The sequence below is a fragment of the Oppia nitens genome, unplaced genomic scaffold (genome assembly GCF_028296485.1).
Source record: "Oppia nitens isolate AA-2021 unplaced genomic scaffold, nextdenovo-longstitch-racon4-pilon3 scaffold22_pilon_pilon_pilon, whole genome shotgun sequence".
Lineage (NCBI taxonomy): Eukaryota > Metazoa > Arthropoda > Arachnida > Sarcoptiformes > Oppiidae > Oppia > Oppia nitens.
In genome coordinates this window covers 439,377-455,000 of record NW_026533202.1, presented here as the reverse complement: position 1 = coordinate 455,000, position 15,624 = coordinate 439,377, and the positions used below count along the sequence as shown (strand labels likewise).

General features: G+C 30.1%; 1 protein-coding gene across 1 annotated transcript in view; it reads right to left on the bottom strand.

Annotated features, from left to right (window-relative positions):
• LOC128953568 (probable RNA-binding protein 19) overlaps nt 1-15,009 on the bottom strand; it is a 20,020-nt gene extending 5,011 nt beyond the window's left edge. Inside the window, exons 1-5 of the mRNA XM_054299057.1 lie at nt 14,837-15,009; nt 12,441-14,740; nt 12,186-12,341; nt 11,275-11,380; nt 10,445-10,607 (exon numbers count right to left, since the gene is read on the bottom strand). Of these exons, the coding sequence (XP_054155032.1) occupies nt 10,445-10,607; nt 11,275-11,380; nt 12,186-12,341; nt 12,441-14,740; nt 14,837-14,872 (2,761 nt within the window). The 5' untranslated portion in view covers nt 14,873-15,009. The remainder of the gene's footprint in view (nt 1-10,444; nt 10,608-11,274; nt 11,381-12,185; nt 12,342-12,440; nt 14,741-14,836) is intronic.
• Nucleotides 15,010-15,624: the final 615 nt, after the last annotated feature.

Below are 15,624 nucleotides of genomic sequence, written 5' to 3'. Positions count from 1 at the left end.
ATTTTATATTATTATTATTATTATTTCCCAACAATACTATACACATTGACAGTGTATGTATGTATGTATGTGTGTGTGTGTGTGTAAGCTATTAGAGAGAGAGAGAGACCACCAAATGGTAAACATAGATAAAGTCATTGGAAAATATTTATTATGGACAATACGGTTGTAATGTTTATATATTGAATATATATATATATAAATTTCAATTCAATATACTGTATATATATATATATATATATATATATATATATATATATATATATATATATATAACATATTTGACACAAAAATATTTGATAATTTTCGCAGTGCTTTACCCGACTATTCTCTCTCTCTCTCTCTCTCTCTCTCTCTCTCTCTCTCTCTCTCTCTCTCTCTCTCTGTCACTGTGCGGATGAATGCATTGAAAGACACGATTTATTTTTTTGTGTGGATATATATATATATATAATAAAGTCATGATTTAGAAGTAGTAGTAAACTATAGATATATAGGATTTTCATAACAATTTTATATATTATTTTTTTTTAGTTATTGTGTGCCTTAAAGACAAATCATAGATATTATTATTATTTCCTTATAATTTTGTTGTGTATGTGTGGTGTTTGTGAAAAATATGTATTTTGTATTTTTTAGGTATATTGGCATTGCCTGGTGGTATGTATGTATGTGTGAGCTCAGTCACCATTCAATTGAGCTCAAGTAGTAGTAGTAGTGGTAGTAGTAATAGTCTGTCATTTAGGAGAAGCATAAGTACAATCACACAGGTATGTAATTTTTTCTCTGTATATACCGGTGCCGGTTCTCACTGTCGCATCCATTGATTAAAATGGATGAATGCATTCAACAATTTCTCTCTCTCTCTCTCTCTCTCTCTCTCTCTCTCTTTAATATATATATACCCCAAAACACTTAACTTAAATATATATATATATATTATGACACAAACACTACAATTTTGATATGTGTGATAATATAGTCATCCAAATACTATGTTTTTTTCACCACTTATATATTATATGATATATATATATATATATATGTATGTATGTATGTATTATCTATAAGTTATAGACTATATAACTATGTAGTAGTAGTAGTAGTAGTGTATACCATATATTGCACACAAAAAAAATTGTTTTTTAAACTTTGAAAAAAAAACAATAATTTCTTATTCAACTCCAGAGGTTTCAACACTTCAATCTTGAATTTGATTTTATATTTTTTGTTGTTGTTTGAAAAAAACTATACATTTTTTTGTTGCTTTTACAACTCAATTCAAAAAATTTATTTTGATTTTGATTTTTTTTTTGCTTCAAAGACCTCTTTTTTTCACAAAGTCGGCACTGAATTCACCAAAATATATATATATATATATATATAATAAAATAAAAAACAGTAATTCAAACCAAAAATTACTACAAAATTTATACTCAAATAACTATATATATAAGTAATATATATATATATAAACTGCATATCCGTAAACAGTTTCATATCCATTGAAATAATAATAATATTCACATCATTTAATATTTACTATTTATAATATATGGGAAAATAACTTAATATATATATTTTTTTTAATAGACACTAATATCTCATTTATATATTTAAAATAATAATAACTTCATTAATAACTATTAAAAAAATAAAATTTAAAAAAATAGGAGTGAAAATTAAATCAACAATTAATTATAATTATATATATATATATATAATTTTAATATTATACCTTAAATATTATATGATTATATTTTTTGTGTAGACTATTATATACAATATAATTATTTTACTTTCAAAAAAAATCAATTATAAAATTCATGTATTAGAATAATAATAATAATAATTAATAATATATATAAAATTATAAAATTGTATAATATTTTCAAACAACAAAAATCATAAAAACATTATATGAAAAATTGCATATAAAATAACATACAATTTGTTGTTTGAAATACTMGAGAGAGAGAGAGAGAGAGAGAGAGAGAGAGAAAGAAAGAAAGAGAGAGAGAAAGAGAGAGAAAGAGAGAGAGAGARAGAGAGAGAGAGAAACGTTTCATTAATTTTTTTTATATTTTGATATATTATTTCTCAAAAATTGCTAAAGAGTTTTGTAAAAAAATATTTTTTTTGTTGACTATACTATACTATTGTTACATAAGTTAGGAAAATGTAATAATGAAAAAAATAACTACAAAACAATTGATTGTTTTTTCTCTCTCTCTCTGTACAAAATATCGTCATTAAAATTAAGCGGAAAAACTATATCTAATATTATATATTATTATATGAAGAGTTAGTTCCCATTTTCATCATCCGTTTCCCTCCCGAAAAAAAGGCAGATGTGTCTGTCTGTCTGTATGTTTGGTGTTAATAGTTGTTGGATAGTATGGTTAGGTTTATGTTTGTGGGCAGCACTGGGATATAAACATTTTTTTGTTGTTGATGGTATGGATGGCCTCTTTTCTGGCTATTTTCGGAGAATAGGAGGACATTAAGAGAGAGAGAGAGAGAGAGAGAGAGATAGAGAGTAATTTGAAACAATAATTCAACGGTGCAAATGGTATTTTGGACACAATTTTTTTGGTTTAGTTTTGTTTTGTTTTGTTGGTCATCAACACTGAACCCATACATACATACATAGAGAGACAGACCGCCTAAATGAGCAGTCATTTTCAACACCAATTTATAGCACACTTTTTGTTTAATACCCTTTTTTTTTCTCTCTCTCTTTGTTTCTCTAACAACCAGTTGTTGATGACTTATAGAGGGATTACAATCATCTCTATAGTCTATAGTTAGAGAGAGAGAGAGAGAAAGAGAGAGAAAAAGAGAGAGTCAGTAGTTGTCAGTGCATAGCATTTAAACCCCTAATAAAATGTCAAAACCTATTAATATCACAAAATTATTAGTAGTTAATAGTACTGTATATACAGTATATATAGATATAATTTTTGAGTGGAAAGGAGTGTTGTTTTTTTTTGTCTCGACCATCGACACCAACCACTACTACTACTACACACAGACACACACAACAGTCCACAACACAACCAACAAACAAAAAAAAGTTATGATAAATATCACCAAAAAAATATATAGATATATATATATATATATATATATACAGTAGTAGTCAAGCAATATAGTGGTGATCATCGCATTCAAAGGATGAATGGTTTTCCCACGAGTTTCTCTCTCTCTCTCTCTCTTTCTGATCATCTGATGAACGGTCACTGAACATGAAGTGACACATTCACTACCATAACCACCACCACCACCACCACTACCACCACCATAGAGACACATACATACAGTAGACACTAACCTAACCCATCGCATAGATATACTGGTGCCGTACGCACACACACACACACAACCATATAACTACTGATATCAAACTCATTATTATCAAAAAAATAGCCAGCCAGCAAATAATAGCACATACACGCAATAGACTACCTAAGCTTTGACATATACAGTACATACCCTAAACCAACCATCAAAAAAAAAAAACTAATGTAAACCTCAATAATACACAAAAAACTTGAGATATTCTCTCTCATAAAATATATATTAAAAATCTTTCATGAATTCTAGTCGCTATCTATTATACATTATAATACTATAAGTTAAGTATAGAAATTCTATACATACTATATATATATATATATATATATAGTGAGGAACTGTATGTCATCATCATTTCTATAGTATATTATTATTAAAATAAAATAGTTTGAGAGTCAAGTAATACACACACACACACACACCGATAGAAAAAACTTACTTGAGCTTACATTTCAAATAACTAATAAAAAAAAAWATACAGTATATATAATGTATGTATGAAAAAATCAAATATATAGTATATATATATATATATATATATATATATATATATACAAAAATATTTTCTGAGTTAAAAAAACTAAMCTAAAATAAAATAAAGCAAAATAAATGAGAGAAGTGTCTCTTAAATCTCATATCTTATTTCACATAATATCTTAATCTATGTGTTAGAGCTATCTCTCTCTCTCTCTCTCTCTCTCTCTTGAAATAAGTCAAGTGAGGCACACATACACACACACACACACACACACACATACAGGTTGGATAAGTTGTGACTTTGACATACCAGTGCCGAGTAAGCACAAAATACAAGAGTCATAGGATTGAATTAAAACTAGTAGTAGTAGTAGTAGTAGTAATAGTGGGTAGTATATGCCAAATGTGTCCCCAATGACAACCAACACACACACACACACTTGCATACCATAGAGCACATAGAGTAAGTGAGTGAGTGGTAGAGTGGCACTGGTATATATTGGTTAGCCATAGCCAAAGCAATATACCACTGTTAGTGTGTGTGTGTGTGTGTGTATGTGTGTTATAGTTGATGCGCACAGGAGTTAGTGATGCATAAGGATATACTGAATCAGACAATTTTGAAACAAATTGTTTGAAACAATACTACAAATACTACTGTAATGTATATATAAGTTATAAGAGGAATATAATACCATTATTTATATACCAAATACTGTATGTATACTACAGTACAGTGTATACAGTATGTAGTGAACCAACAATTCAAATGAAATCAAATGATAAAACAAAACACAGAAAAAGTTTTTTTTAAGTAAAAAAAATAAAACAAAAAATTTTATAAGAATTTTTTTGTTTCAAGTGTTGAGAGAGAGAGAGAGAGAGAGAGAGAGAGAGAGAGAGAGAGAGAGGAGAGAGAGAGGATGGGCTCTTAAACAAAAACACATGTAGTGTCACATCAATGGCTTTTTAAACGCCAACTTTCACTAAACAAAACAACAAAAAAAACATTTATTACAACTTAAGATCAAAAAATATAATATCATATTATTATTAGTATTATAAAACAATAGCGCTATACTATTATATTGTCGTATTTTTGGACAGTTGTATGATTTTTTTGTTATTGTTGTTGATGATGGTGGTGGTGCTGGTGAGGCATACAGGTGTTGCACATATTGCATAACATTGCCACTATTCTAGTAGGACATACCAGTGCCAACAACATAAAATAGTATCAATTGGCAAGTTATCAAACTAGACATACCAACAACAAAAAAAAGTAGGCACCAAAATAAAAACCTAACAGTGCCAAATAGTTGTCGGTCGGTGTCCACTATGTAATGTGTGACAGATATCATGATAACTGACACACAGAGACACGACAGTCCTCCTTCTCCTCCCATTCCTCTATATATATATATTTTTTTCTGGGCATACATTTATGGTTATAGACAGATAGGATATATATATATATATATATAGACAGTGACAGTGATTAGCCATCAGTTGGCAATGAGATATATACTGTATATATAATATACGGGTATTATAGCTGATGAGCACCAGTATATAACAACACAGTGGGAGAGTGTATGTATAGAGTGATGGAGTTAGTGATGCAAACAACAAAAAAAATCAGAGACAAATAATCGGATACATGAGCTCACAGAGAGCTTATATACTGTATATATCTATATGCTATAAATGCCTACATTTAACCACTACTACTACTAGTAGTAGTAGTAGTATTGATACCATTAAAAATCTTTGATATGTTATACTGTCTGTATATACCGTATGTAATGTTTATATATCCAAAAAAAAAAAATAAAATAAACTTTTTTTTATATAATATAAAATAAAACTAAAAGAATGCGGATTTGAGGGCTGAGAGGATGGTTTCGGTTCAATCACACAATACATGTATACAAACATACATTTATAATACTAATAAATAAGTAAAACACAAGAGAGAAGAGAGAGAGAGAGAGAGAGAGAGAGAGAGAGAGAGAGAGAGAGAGAGAGAGAGAGAGAGAGGTATAGTTTGCAATGTTTGACAATCAATATAACATTTATTCAAAAAAAGAAAATCAAATCAAATATTTATAAAACACAAACACTAAATATTTAGGTTTACAGTACAAACATTGAGAGAGAGAGAGAGAGAGAGAGAGAGAGAGAGAAATCCGATTTTGTGTTTGATTTTTTTATTTTGTTGAACAAAATTCATGTCAATATTTTGTTACTTTTAAAATAAAATCTCAAATCGCAGTCACAGACAACACATATACACAAAAAAAACTATAACTAAACCTAAAGTCTATGTATGTGTGTGTATGTATGTATGTGTGTGTGTATGTATGTGTGTGTGTATGTGTGTGTGTGTGTGTGTGTGTGTGTGTGTATGTGGTGTATGTGTGTCGACAGTGTTATATAACAAAAAAATATATGTATGCTTTCAACAACACATATATAAAATATATAAAACTCTTCAAAAAAAAATATATTTATATAATATTTATTTTTTTTCAGTGAAAATCTTGCTTTAAAACCGATTCGGAAGTTTCTCTTTGAAAAATTTTTAGTTCAAAACTACTACTATTACTACTACTGTATACATATACATATATATATATATTATATAACATATATATATATATATATATATATATATGTATTGAAACATTTTCAAAAACTAATCCCATTTCCCGTAGGATTTAAAGGAGTTGTCAGTGTTTTATATATATATATACAGTATATTCTCAGTGAAAGAATTAAAAGCGATGACGACTAGAGATATCAGAGTATATGTATTGAATGTTTAGGAAATCTAAAACCAAATATACACAGAATATACTGTATATATATATAAGTATTGAATATATTCTGTATATATATATAGTATACAGAATATACTGTATAAATATATTTAAAAAATTATTGTCAACATATTATATGGCATATCATATTTTTAACTGAAAAATAAAAAACTAAAAAAAAATAAATCTCTCTTTAAATTTATTAATCTTAACAATAGACAAATGTGTGTGTTTAAAATAAAAATATATATATTTTGTTGCAATGATTTTATCATAAAAAATTTGTTTTAATAATATATAGAAATATATGACTTTTAAAACTTTTTAACTTTTTGACAGAATATTCTGGAAATTAATTCTATTATTATTGTTGTCATCAAAAAATAAAAAATGTTTGTCATTAAGATATGAGAGTTTAAATCATAAAATCTATATTTAATATACATATATATATATATATATATAACTTATATATTGTAATTAATCAATATTATGATAAATATAATATTGAATATATATATTACAACAAAAAATATTTATTATTATTTTTTATATATATAATAAATAATTAATTTGTTTAGAAATTAATATAAATTGTTATCTATTTATAAAACATTATTAGCTAATTATTAAATAATTAATTCAAAAAAATATAATAATAATAATTAAATTCAAAGATTCAAAAATATGGTTTTTAACTCCAATGACATATTTTTTTTAAATAAAAAATTTGTAATAAATATTTAATGAGATATATATTATTAATTCAAAAAATTTTCCAAAAAAATATGTCAAAAATACTAATGAGTATTGATATATGAAAATTAATAAAATATTACATTATATTTATTGTTGTTAACAATTGATAACACAATAGCACAAAGTTTTGTTGTCATTAAATATTTAATAAATAGGAAAATTCAATTCAATTCAATTGAATTAAACATAAAACATAAAAATAATAAAATAAAAGAATTTTTTTTAATAATAATAATAATAATTCATAAATAAATTATATAACATTTATAATACATATATAATAAATTTTGTCTATCATATGTTGCTGACTATAAACACAATTGCTATAAACAAAAAAAACCAAAAAAAAATTAACTTATTTTTTGCAGAAAAAAATAATATAATAAAAATCCTCTAAATTGTCGGTAATTTATATAATAAAAAAACAACAATAAAAATATCAAATAAGACATATAACGCTATATATATATATATATATAAATATATTTATACTCTCAGAGAAACCCTAAATATATATATATATATATATAGATATACCGTATAGTATAGTAGTAAATACCGGAGCAATATATCAATAAAATAAGTGATACAAAAACACACACACAGTTAGTCAAGTGATGCTATAATATAATGTATGTTTGGATTGCAATCATTTACTATTATATCAGAGAAACACTATATAATTTGAAACTAAAAGATTGTGATACATGTCATAGATATATATATATATATATATATATATATACAGTACTGTATATATGTGTGTGTGTGTGTGGGCATCACTTATACACAGCACACACACAATGGGATCGGGAAAATAGGAGGAATCCCAAGAGTATGATGTGCTGTGAGTCAAAAACATCACAGCTCTAGCTATCAGAGCTCAGCCAATATATATATATAGAGTTGAGTCCAAAGGGGAACAACACATCACAGATCAAACATCTCTCTCTCTCTCTCTCTCTCTCATCCAAAAGCGATTCATTGCATGTGTAAGAGACATATCGGTATAAATATATATATAATATATAACAAGCGCTCAATAATTTTCAAGCTCTTAAAATGCAAATTCATTCACATTTGGTGTGTGTGTGTGTGTTATTTACAATATATATATATATATATGGCATATAGTAGTATAGTATGTACTGTATATATCTGGTATGGTTAGGTCGATGCCTATTCACCGCTCAAGTGAACCCATAAATGCAAAACTCTTGACACAAGCAATGCAATCAATGATGCAGCAGATCTGCAATGAGTTAAAGAGAGAGAGAGAGAGAGAGAGAGAGAGAGAGAGAGAGAGAGAGAGAGAGAGAGAGAGAGAGAGATCTATGTGCTCCACAACCAGCCAACCAAAACCCCCCACCAGACCACTGCTCCCCCAACAACCTGCCAACTGTGCTAACTCTCTCTCTCTCAGTCTCTCTCTCTCTCTTGAATATCTCTAATACATTATAATATAGTTTTTATAAAAGCTATACTCAATAATAGAGAGTAATATCGAGAGGTTGTGTGTGTGTGTGTGTGTGTGTGTGTGTGTGTGTGTGTGTGTGTGTGTGTGTGTGATGTCTATGTGTATTACATAGAGAGAGATACAAGTGAAAGGCAGTGGCACTGGTGGTACTAACACATCATACCAGTCATATATATGTATGTATAGCACTGGTACTCTCTCTCTCTCTCTCTCTCTCTCTCTGTGGATGATGGAGACTGTGGTAATCTGCATATAAATAGCTGTCCCTTTCTCTCTCTCTCTCTCTCTCTGTCGATTGTGTGGTACATGTCATGTTAAACATAGATAGACTGGTTGTAAGCGCTCCGGGAGAGAGAGAGAGAAAGATAGGTCTCTCAGAGTTAGTGAGTGAGAGTGCATAAGGAATTGCTATCAATAGGGAAATCACTCCCAAATCTCAATTAAAGATAGACCGCACGGTAACAGTAAGGGGTCGGTGTGTGTGGAAACGCGCCCAATGCCCCTATCGGTGCTACCAATTGACGGTATATATAATATAATATATAAACTGTATATAAATGCCATACAAAACCAAAAAAAAATTATAAACCCTCCGATATATACAACAAATATAATATATATTTTTACGGACTTCATAAACCATTATTTTCTATGAATATATTTTGAATACATTTATATATATGTATATAATTTTTAAAGTGGTTGTCAAATGGTTAGAGAAAGAGAGAGAGAGAGAGAAAGAGAGAGAGAGAGAGATAATATAAGTTAAAAACTTCACCACTCATTGCCATTAACTTTAAAAACTCTAAAAACATTTAAATGGACTTTTGTTTCCAAAAACAATAATATATTTTATTTTATTTTTTTACACAACAAAACTGCCACACAATCGGTGGTGTGTGCGGACAGCTCTCTCTCTCTCTCTCTCTCTCTCTCTCTATGCTCTGCAGCCGTGCATCTGCTGATGACAGCTCATTCAGCTTTTTCTCGGAGGTGCAGTCAACTGTGCCAACACACACACACACACACACATACATAACAGTGGAAACCGGGTGACTGTTTTTGGCATTTCATAGGCATTTTAACGTTGCAGCACAGGTCAGCAGCAGCAGCAGCTCAGCACAGTTGGCTTGCACTTCAATTGTGCTGTTCATACACTGTGTGTGTGTGTAGAAGATATGTTTAGTATGCCTAAGCTATATATATACAGGAGAGATGTTTAGTACGGATGATGGTTACGGCTATATGTTTTTTGGCCGTAACATCATTACACACACACACACACACACACACACACACACACATACACATACATAACCTTACTCTCCAACTGGTCTATCCATTCACTCACTCACTCACTTCAAAACAAAATTTTTCTGTATTATTTGATTCATTAACTTTTTACTGTCGACTGTTTTTTTTTTTTTTTTGGTTTAACAAACTATATATATATATAAGCTATAAATGACTACTACTTGCTGTGTTTGAACCTATTTTTTTTTTGTTAGGCATATATATAACCTACTAATTTAAAAAAAAACTGTTGGCATACCGTTTTGATGGAAATAGGATGTATTTCGTGGTCGTCCCCCATTGCCATACATGTCATCATCAACGTTGTCATCATCATCATCACCGGTGGTACTACGGGCCCACTCCAGCACCAGTGGTCGTCCATATAAGTGAGTCGAATGGCATAAAGCATCGAAAGCTCTCTACAAAAACAAAAAATTATTTATCAAAAAAAAAAATAAAATAAATTACAAAAAAATAAGTGAAAAAAATACAGACAGTATATACCGGTATATATATATCACATAAAAATGGAAATGTAATAAATAAATGAAATGAAAAATTAAAGTACAAGAAAATAAAACACACAGAAAATCCTAAATTACATCTCAAATACTTTTCATGAATTATATATCTATTGATGAATGAGAGAGAAAGAGAGAGAGAGAGAGAGAGAAAGAGAGAGAGAGAGAGAGAAAGAGAGAGAAAGAGAGAGAGAGAGAGAGATAGTCAATGACAACATATATATATGGTCTTTAAAAAACAAAAAAAAATACACAAAATCTCTTCTAAACTTTCCAATACTTAGAGAGAGAGAGAGAGAGAGAGAGAGAGAGAGAGAGAGAGAGTACAGTACTGTATAAAGAAAATAGTTTACTAATAATACTAATAATAATAAATCCCTTAATTAAAATTTTACAACTTTTTTTCAAGTGATTAGTTAGCTTTTTAAAGAGAGAGAGAGAGAGAGAGAGAGAGAGACTAAGTTATATAATATCATAATATATTAATGTCCTCTTATTTTATGTTATTTATTTTTTTTTTGTTAATTTTAGTTTCATTTATTATATATATATAAAATGTCATTACCTTTGCATCGGTTTTGGTTACAAAGTCGACAAAACCGAAGCCACGATACGAACCGATTTGCGATAACTTTTTCGGTAGTCTAACGGCTTTGAGTTCACCGAAAACTCTGTATTAAAAAAAATATATTTAAAAAAAACATTAATAATTAATTTTTTGCAAAAAAAAAATTTGGTTGAAAGGTTGATGTCATTGCTTGTATTAAAAACAAAAAAAAATTTACAGTACATTATATACCTGTATATATATATGCATAGTATTGAGAGATAGATATATAGATAGATAGATATAGAGAAAAAATATATACTATATTTCACAGAAAATAAATATATATATATATTTTTTTTTAAAGTCAAATAAAGATAACATAACAAAATTGATACAACAAATGACAAAATTGTTTTTTTTTTTTGAAAAATCAATCAATGATTTTAACCAAAAAAAAAATTTCTACTATTATTATTATTATTATTATTACTCATTAAACTTGTCATCCGTTTACACATCAAAAAAAAAACAAAAATTTCAATAAACTATACACTAATTTACACCCAAAAAAAAAAAAAATTAAAAAATCTATGACTAACTATGATTAGACCAAATAGTTTTCAATGTTTTTTTTTTATATAAGTAAAATTTTAGTTGACATTAACCAACCAACTAATATAGAAAAAAAAGTAATTTAATGGTTAAGCAATTTTGAATGCATTTTCAGAAAGAGAGAGAGAGAGAGAGAGAGAAATTGAATGCAAATTTTTTTTCTGGTAATTGTTATTCAATGAATGTCTCTCTCTCTCTCTCTCTCTCTCTCTCTCTGTTTCTATTATATCTCAAAAAAAAACAAAATAATAATAAAAATCACAGAAAAAAAATCAGAAATTAATTAATTCATTCATTCATTTGAATTCATTTACCTGAAGAGCTTCTTCACGTCATCGACAGTCGCCTCGAATGGTATATTCTTTACGCAAATCTTAGTTCCCGTTTGTTTTGCCTGTCGTTGTCCTCCTCCTCCTCCTCGTCGTTGTTGTCTTTCATCAGACATTCTTCCGGTTAAATCTTTTTGTTTTCTAATTTCAAAACAACAAAAAAATACAATAAAAAAACAAAAAATACTAAATAAAACAATTGTCACCAAAAAAAAAATCAAACAAACAAACAATACATACGATGTGGTTCTGTTGGATAACTTTAGCTCAAGAGTGTGACCGTCGAGTACGGAATTTTGCAGCGTTTTCAGCGCTTTTTGTGCCGATTTCTGGTAAACAAATTGAATGAATCCGTAGCCCATCGACAACTGTCCTCTGTCCCGATCTTTACGGTACTGTATGTTTGCGCTATAGATTTGGCCGCATCGGTGAAAGTGATCCCTAAAAACTTCGTCCATTGTATCGAAATTCAAATTCTTGACGAATATAGTTGTGTCCTCTTCTGGCTCTATATCTAACAACTCGTCGCTGTTGTTGTCGTTGGTATTCATCGTTTGTCTGGTCGTAGTTGTTGTCGAAGTTGTCTTAATGTTTGTGTCATTAGTATCTTCTCCTTCTTCACCAGATTTGACCCGTCCTTCCAAAACCATCAGCTCTTTGATCTCATCGTCAATACTGGTGGCGGCGGCTGTCGAGTTGGTATCTTTGAATACATTACTGGGCGCCCATTCCAGATACAACGGGAAGTGCTTGAAGTTAGTATAGGCCAACCGTTTGAATGCCTGTTTGGCTTCGCTGGGCTCCTGCATCTCGACAATAGCTGTCACACCATAGGGCGGTAGTATTACCCGATGAACGAGTCCCGATTTGGCAAACAATTCACGGATTTCTTGCGGCTCAGTACTGGCCGGTAAATTCTTGACCAAAATAACAGTAGTACTTCTCGGCTGCGGTGGTGGTTGTTGACCATCGGTAGTATCGCCGCCGCCATCACCGGTGCCACTAAACGCTTTCAATTGGACACCGTTTTCCAGCAGAAAACGTCTCATATCGTTAATAATCTGTGTCTCACCCAATGCCATACGTACGGCAATACTGTCCCGGGTATTGGTATCAGCTAACAGATCCGATTTGTTTACTTTGAATTTTTTGGCCATAATATCGGCCACAGCGTTCTGATTGATAAACAAACTGTTCCACTGATGCGAGCTTTGCGACTGACTTTTCCTATCCTTTAGTTTTTGTTTCTTAAACGACGATGTCTTGTCATTGTCCGCCACTGCATACGGCGGTACATAATCTTCGGGTTTCGGTTTGCTAGCAATCAGATGCAACAGTCGCCCCCGAAAATCAGTCTTATCCAATTCGGCCACTGCCCGGACGGCGTGTTCGGGAAACATATACGTAACAAATGCAAAACCTTTTTGTTTTTTAGTATACGAATCAATTGGTAGATGAAATTCGGCGATCTGGCCATACTTTTCGAACAGTCCGCGCAATTCGGTTTCATCGCACGTATAGGACAGGTTGCGTACGAATATCCGACCCGATTCACCGACCGGTTCGTCAGCCGGTACTGCCGTCAACCATTTTGGCTGCTTTTTCGAGGCCGTGTCCGCCGCCGCCGCCGCGGATTTATTGTCGGTGTTGTTGTTGTTGTTGTCTTCACCGGCGGTTGTTTTCATCACTTTTCGCATTTCGTTTTTAACCTCAATTCGATGGCCGTCCAGAAAACTTCGATGTTTGACCAGTACTTGATTCATATCACCCAACGATCCGAACGACAAATAGGCCATACCTTTCATCTTTGGCGGCATTCGTAGACTCAGTGGTTTCGCTGGACTACAAAACTCTTTGATCTGACGCTTCTTGATCTTATACGGCAATCCTCTCAGTACTAACTGATACTCGTGAACTTGTTTGGGCTCTACTTTCGGCCGGACATTAGATTTATTATTATCTTCTTCTTCCTCCTCCTCGTCCTCCTCTTCCTGATTCACCCCCTTATCGGTGATGTCATTGTCCTCAACAACACCATCAACATTGTCCACCTCCTCGTCATCGATGGCCAAATCGTTACTCCAGACGTGTTTGCCTTTTGCCGAATCGACATTTCGCTGTAATTTCAAAAACTCTTTGAACTGCGGATCCAGTTTGAGTTCATCCAACTCTTCGTTCAGTATCTTCTTCTTGCGTAACCTTTTAGTCTCTTTTTCTTTGCTGTTGTTGTTGTCTTCGTCGTCGTCCTTATCGTCACTAATCAAGTCTTTCTTCTGGTGTTTCTTATCCTTCTTATGCTTCTTAATCTTCTTCAGTTGCTGTTGTCCGTCGACTACATCGGCGGTAATCAGTTGTTCATCGCTTAACTTAACCGTAATTTTATTGGTAAATATATAAGTCTTGTTAAAATAGTCGACAGCTTCGGTAGCCGACTGTTGGTCAACAAAACCGATAATAGCGTGACGTTTATCGGGATTCAGTCGCAAATCACTGATCTGGCCTTTGATGGCAAACCGTTTGCGTAGATCGGCTTCCGATATCTAAATGCGGCGATAATTATAAGACATTGATTAGCCATCAGTGATAATGAAGATCTAATTATGGGATCAATTGATTCAATCGGATATTTCTCTTACTTTTTTCGGCAGATTTTGAATGAAAATTCTCGACATTTTTCTCTTCTTCTGTTGTCTTCTTCTTCTGTCGTTTTCTTCTGTCGTCTTCTTCTGTCGTCTTCTTCTGTCGTCTTTTTCTGTCGTCTTCTTCTGTTGTCTTCTTATTCTTCGAGATATTTATAATAAATAAAAAAAAACTTTTTTTGTTTGTTTTGTTTAGTAAACTATTTTATTGACACTAAAAAAAAATTATCGATAAATACATTGATTTTATTTTTTTTTGTTAATTAATTAATTATTTTAGTTATTATTATTAGTTATAAATAAATGACACGTTTTTTTGGTTAAAAAAATCCTAAAAATAAAATACACTTTAAATGTAAACATATTTTGTAAACGACACGTGATTTTTACACATAAAACATATGAAATGTGTTTATAATATAATAATAATAATAATAATAAAAATGTCTAAACAATTGGTGGCGACATCTCTTTGGTATCAATTAGTTATATATATATATATAAGTTATGATTTAAATTGTATTAAAAAAAAATAATAATAAAATATTTAAATTAAAAAGTTATTATAAATTATAATATTTAAGAAAATAATAAAATAATTGCACACAAAAAATAAGTTTATAACTAAAAAATGTTTTTTAAAAATTAATTTATAGTTAATTTGTTTGTTGTTATTTTTTTTAGTTAATTAATACTAAATATTAAAAAAAGTTTTTCAAAAAAAATTAATTTATAGTTAATTTGTTTGTTATATATTTGATTTAATTAATTAATACTAAATATTT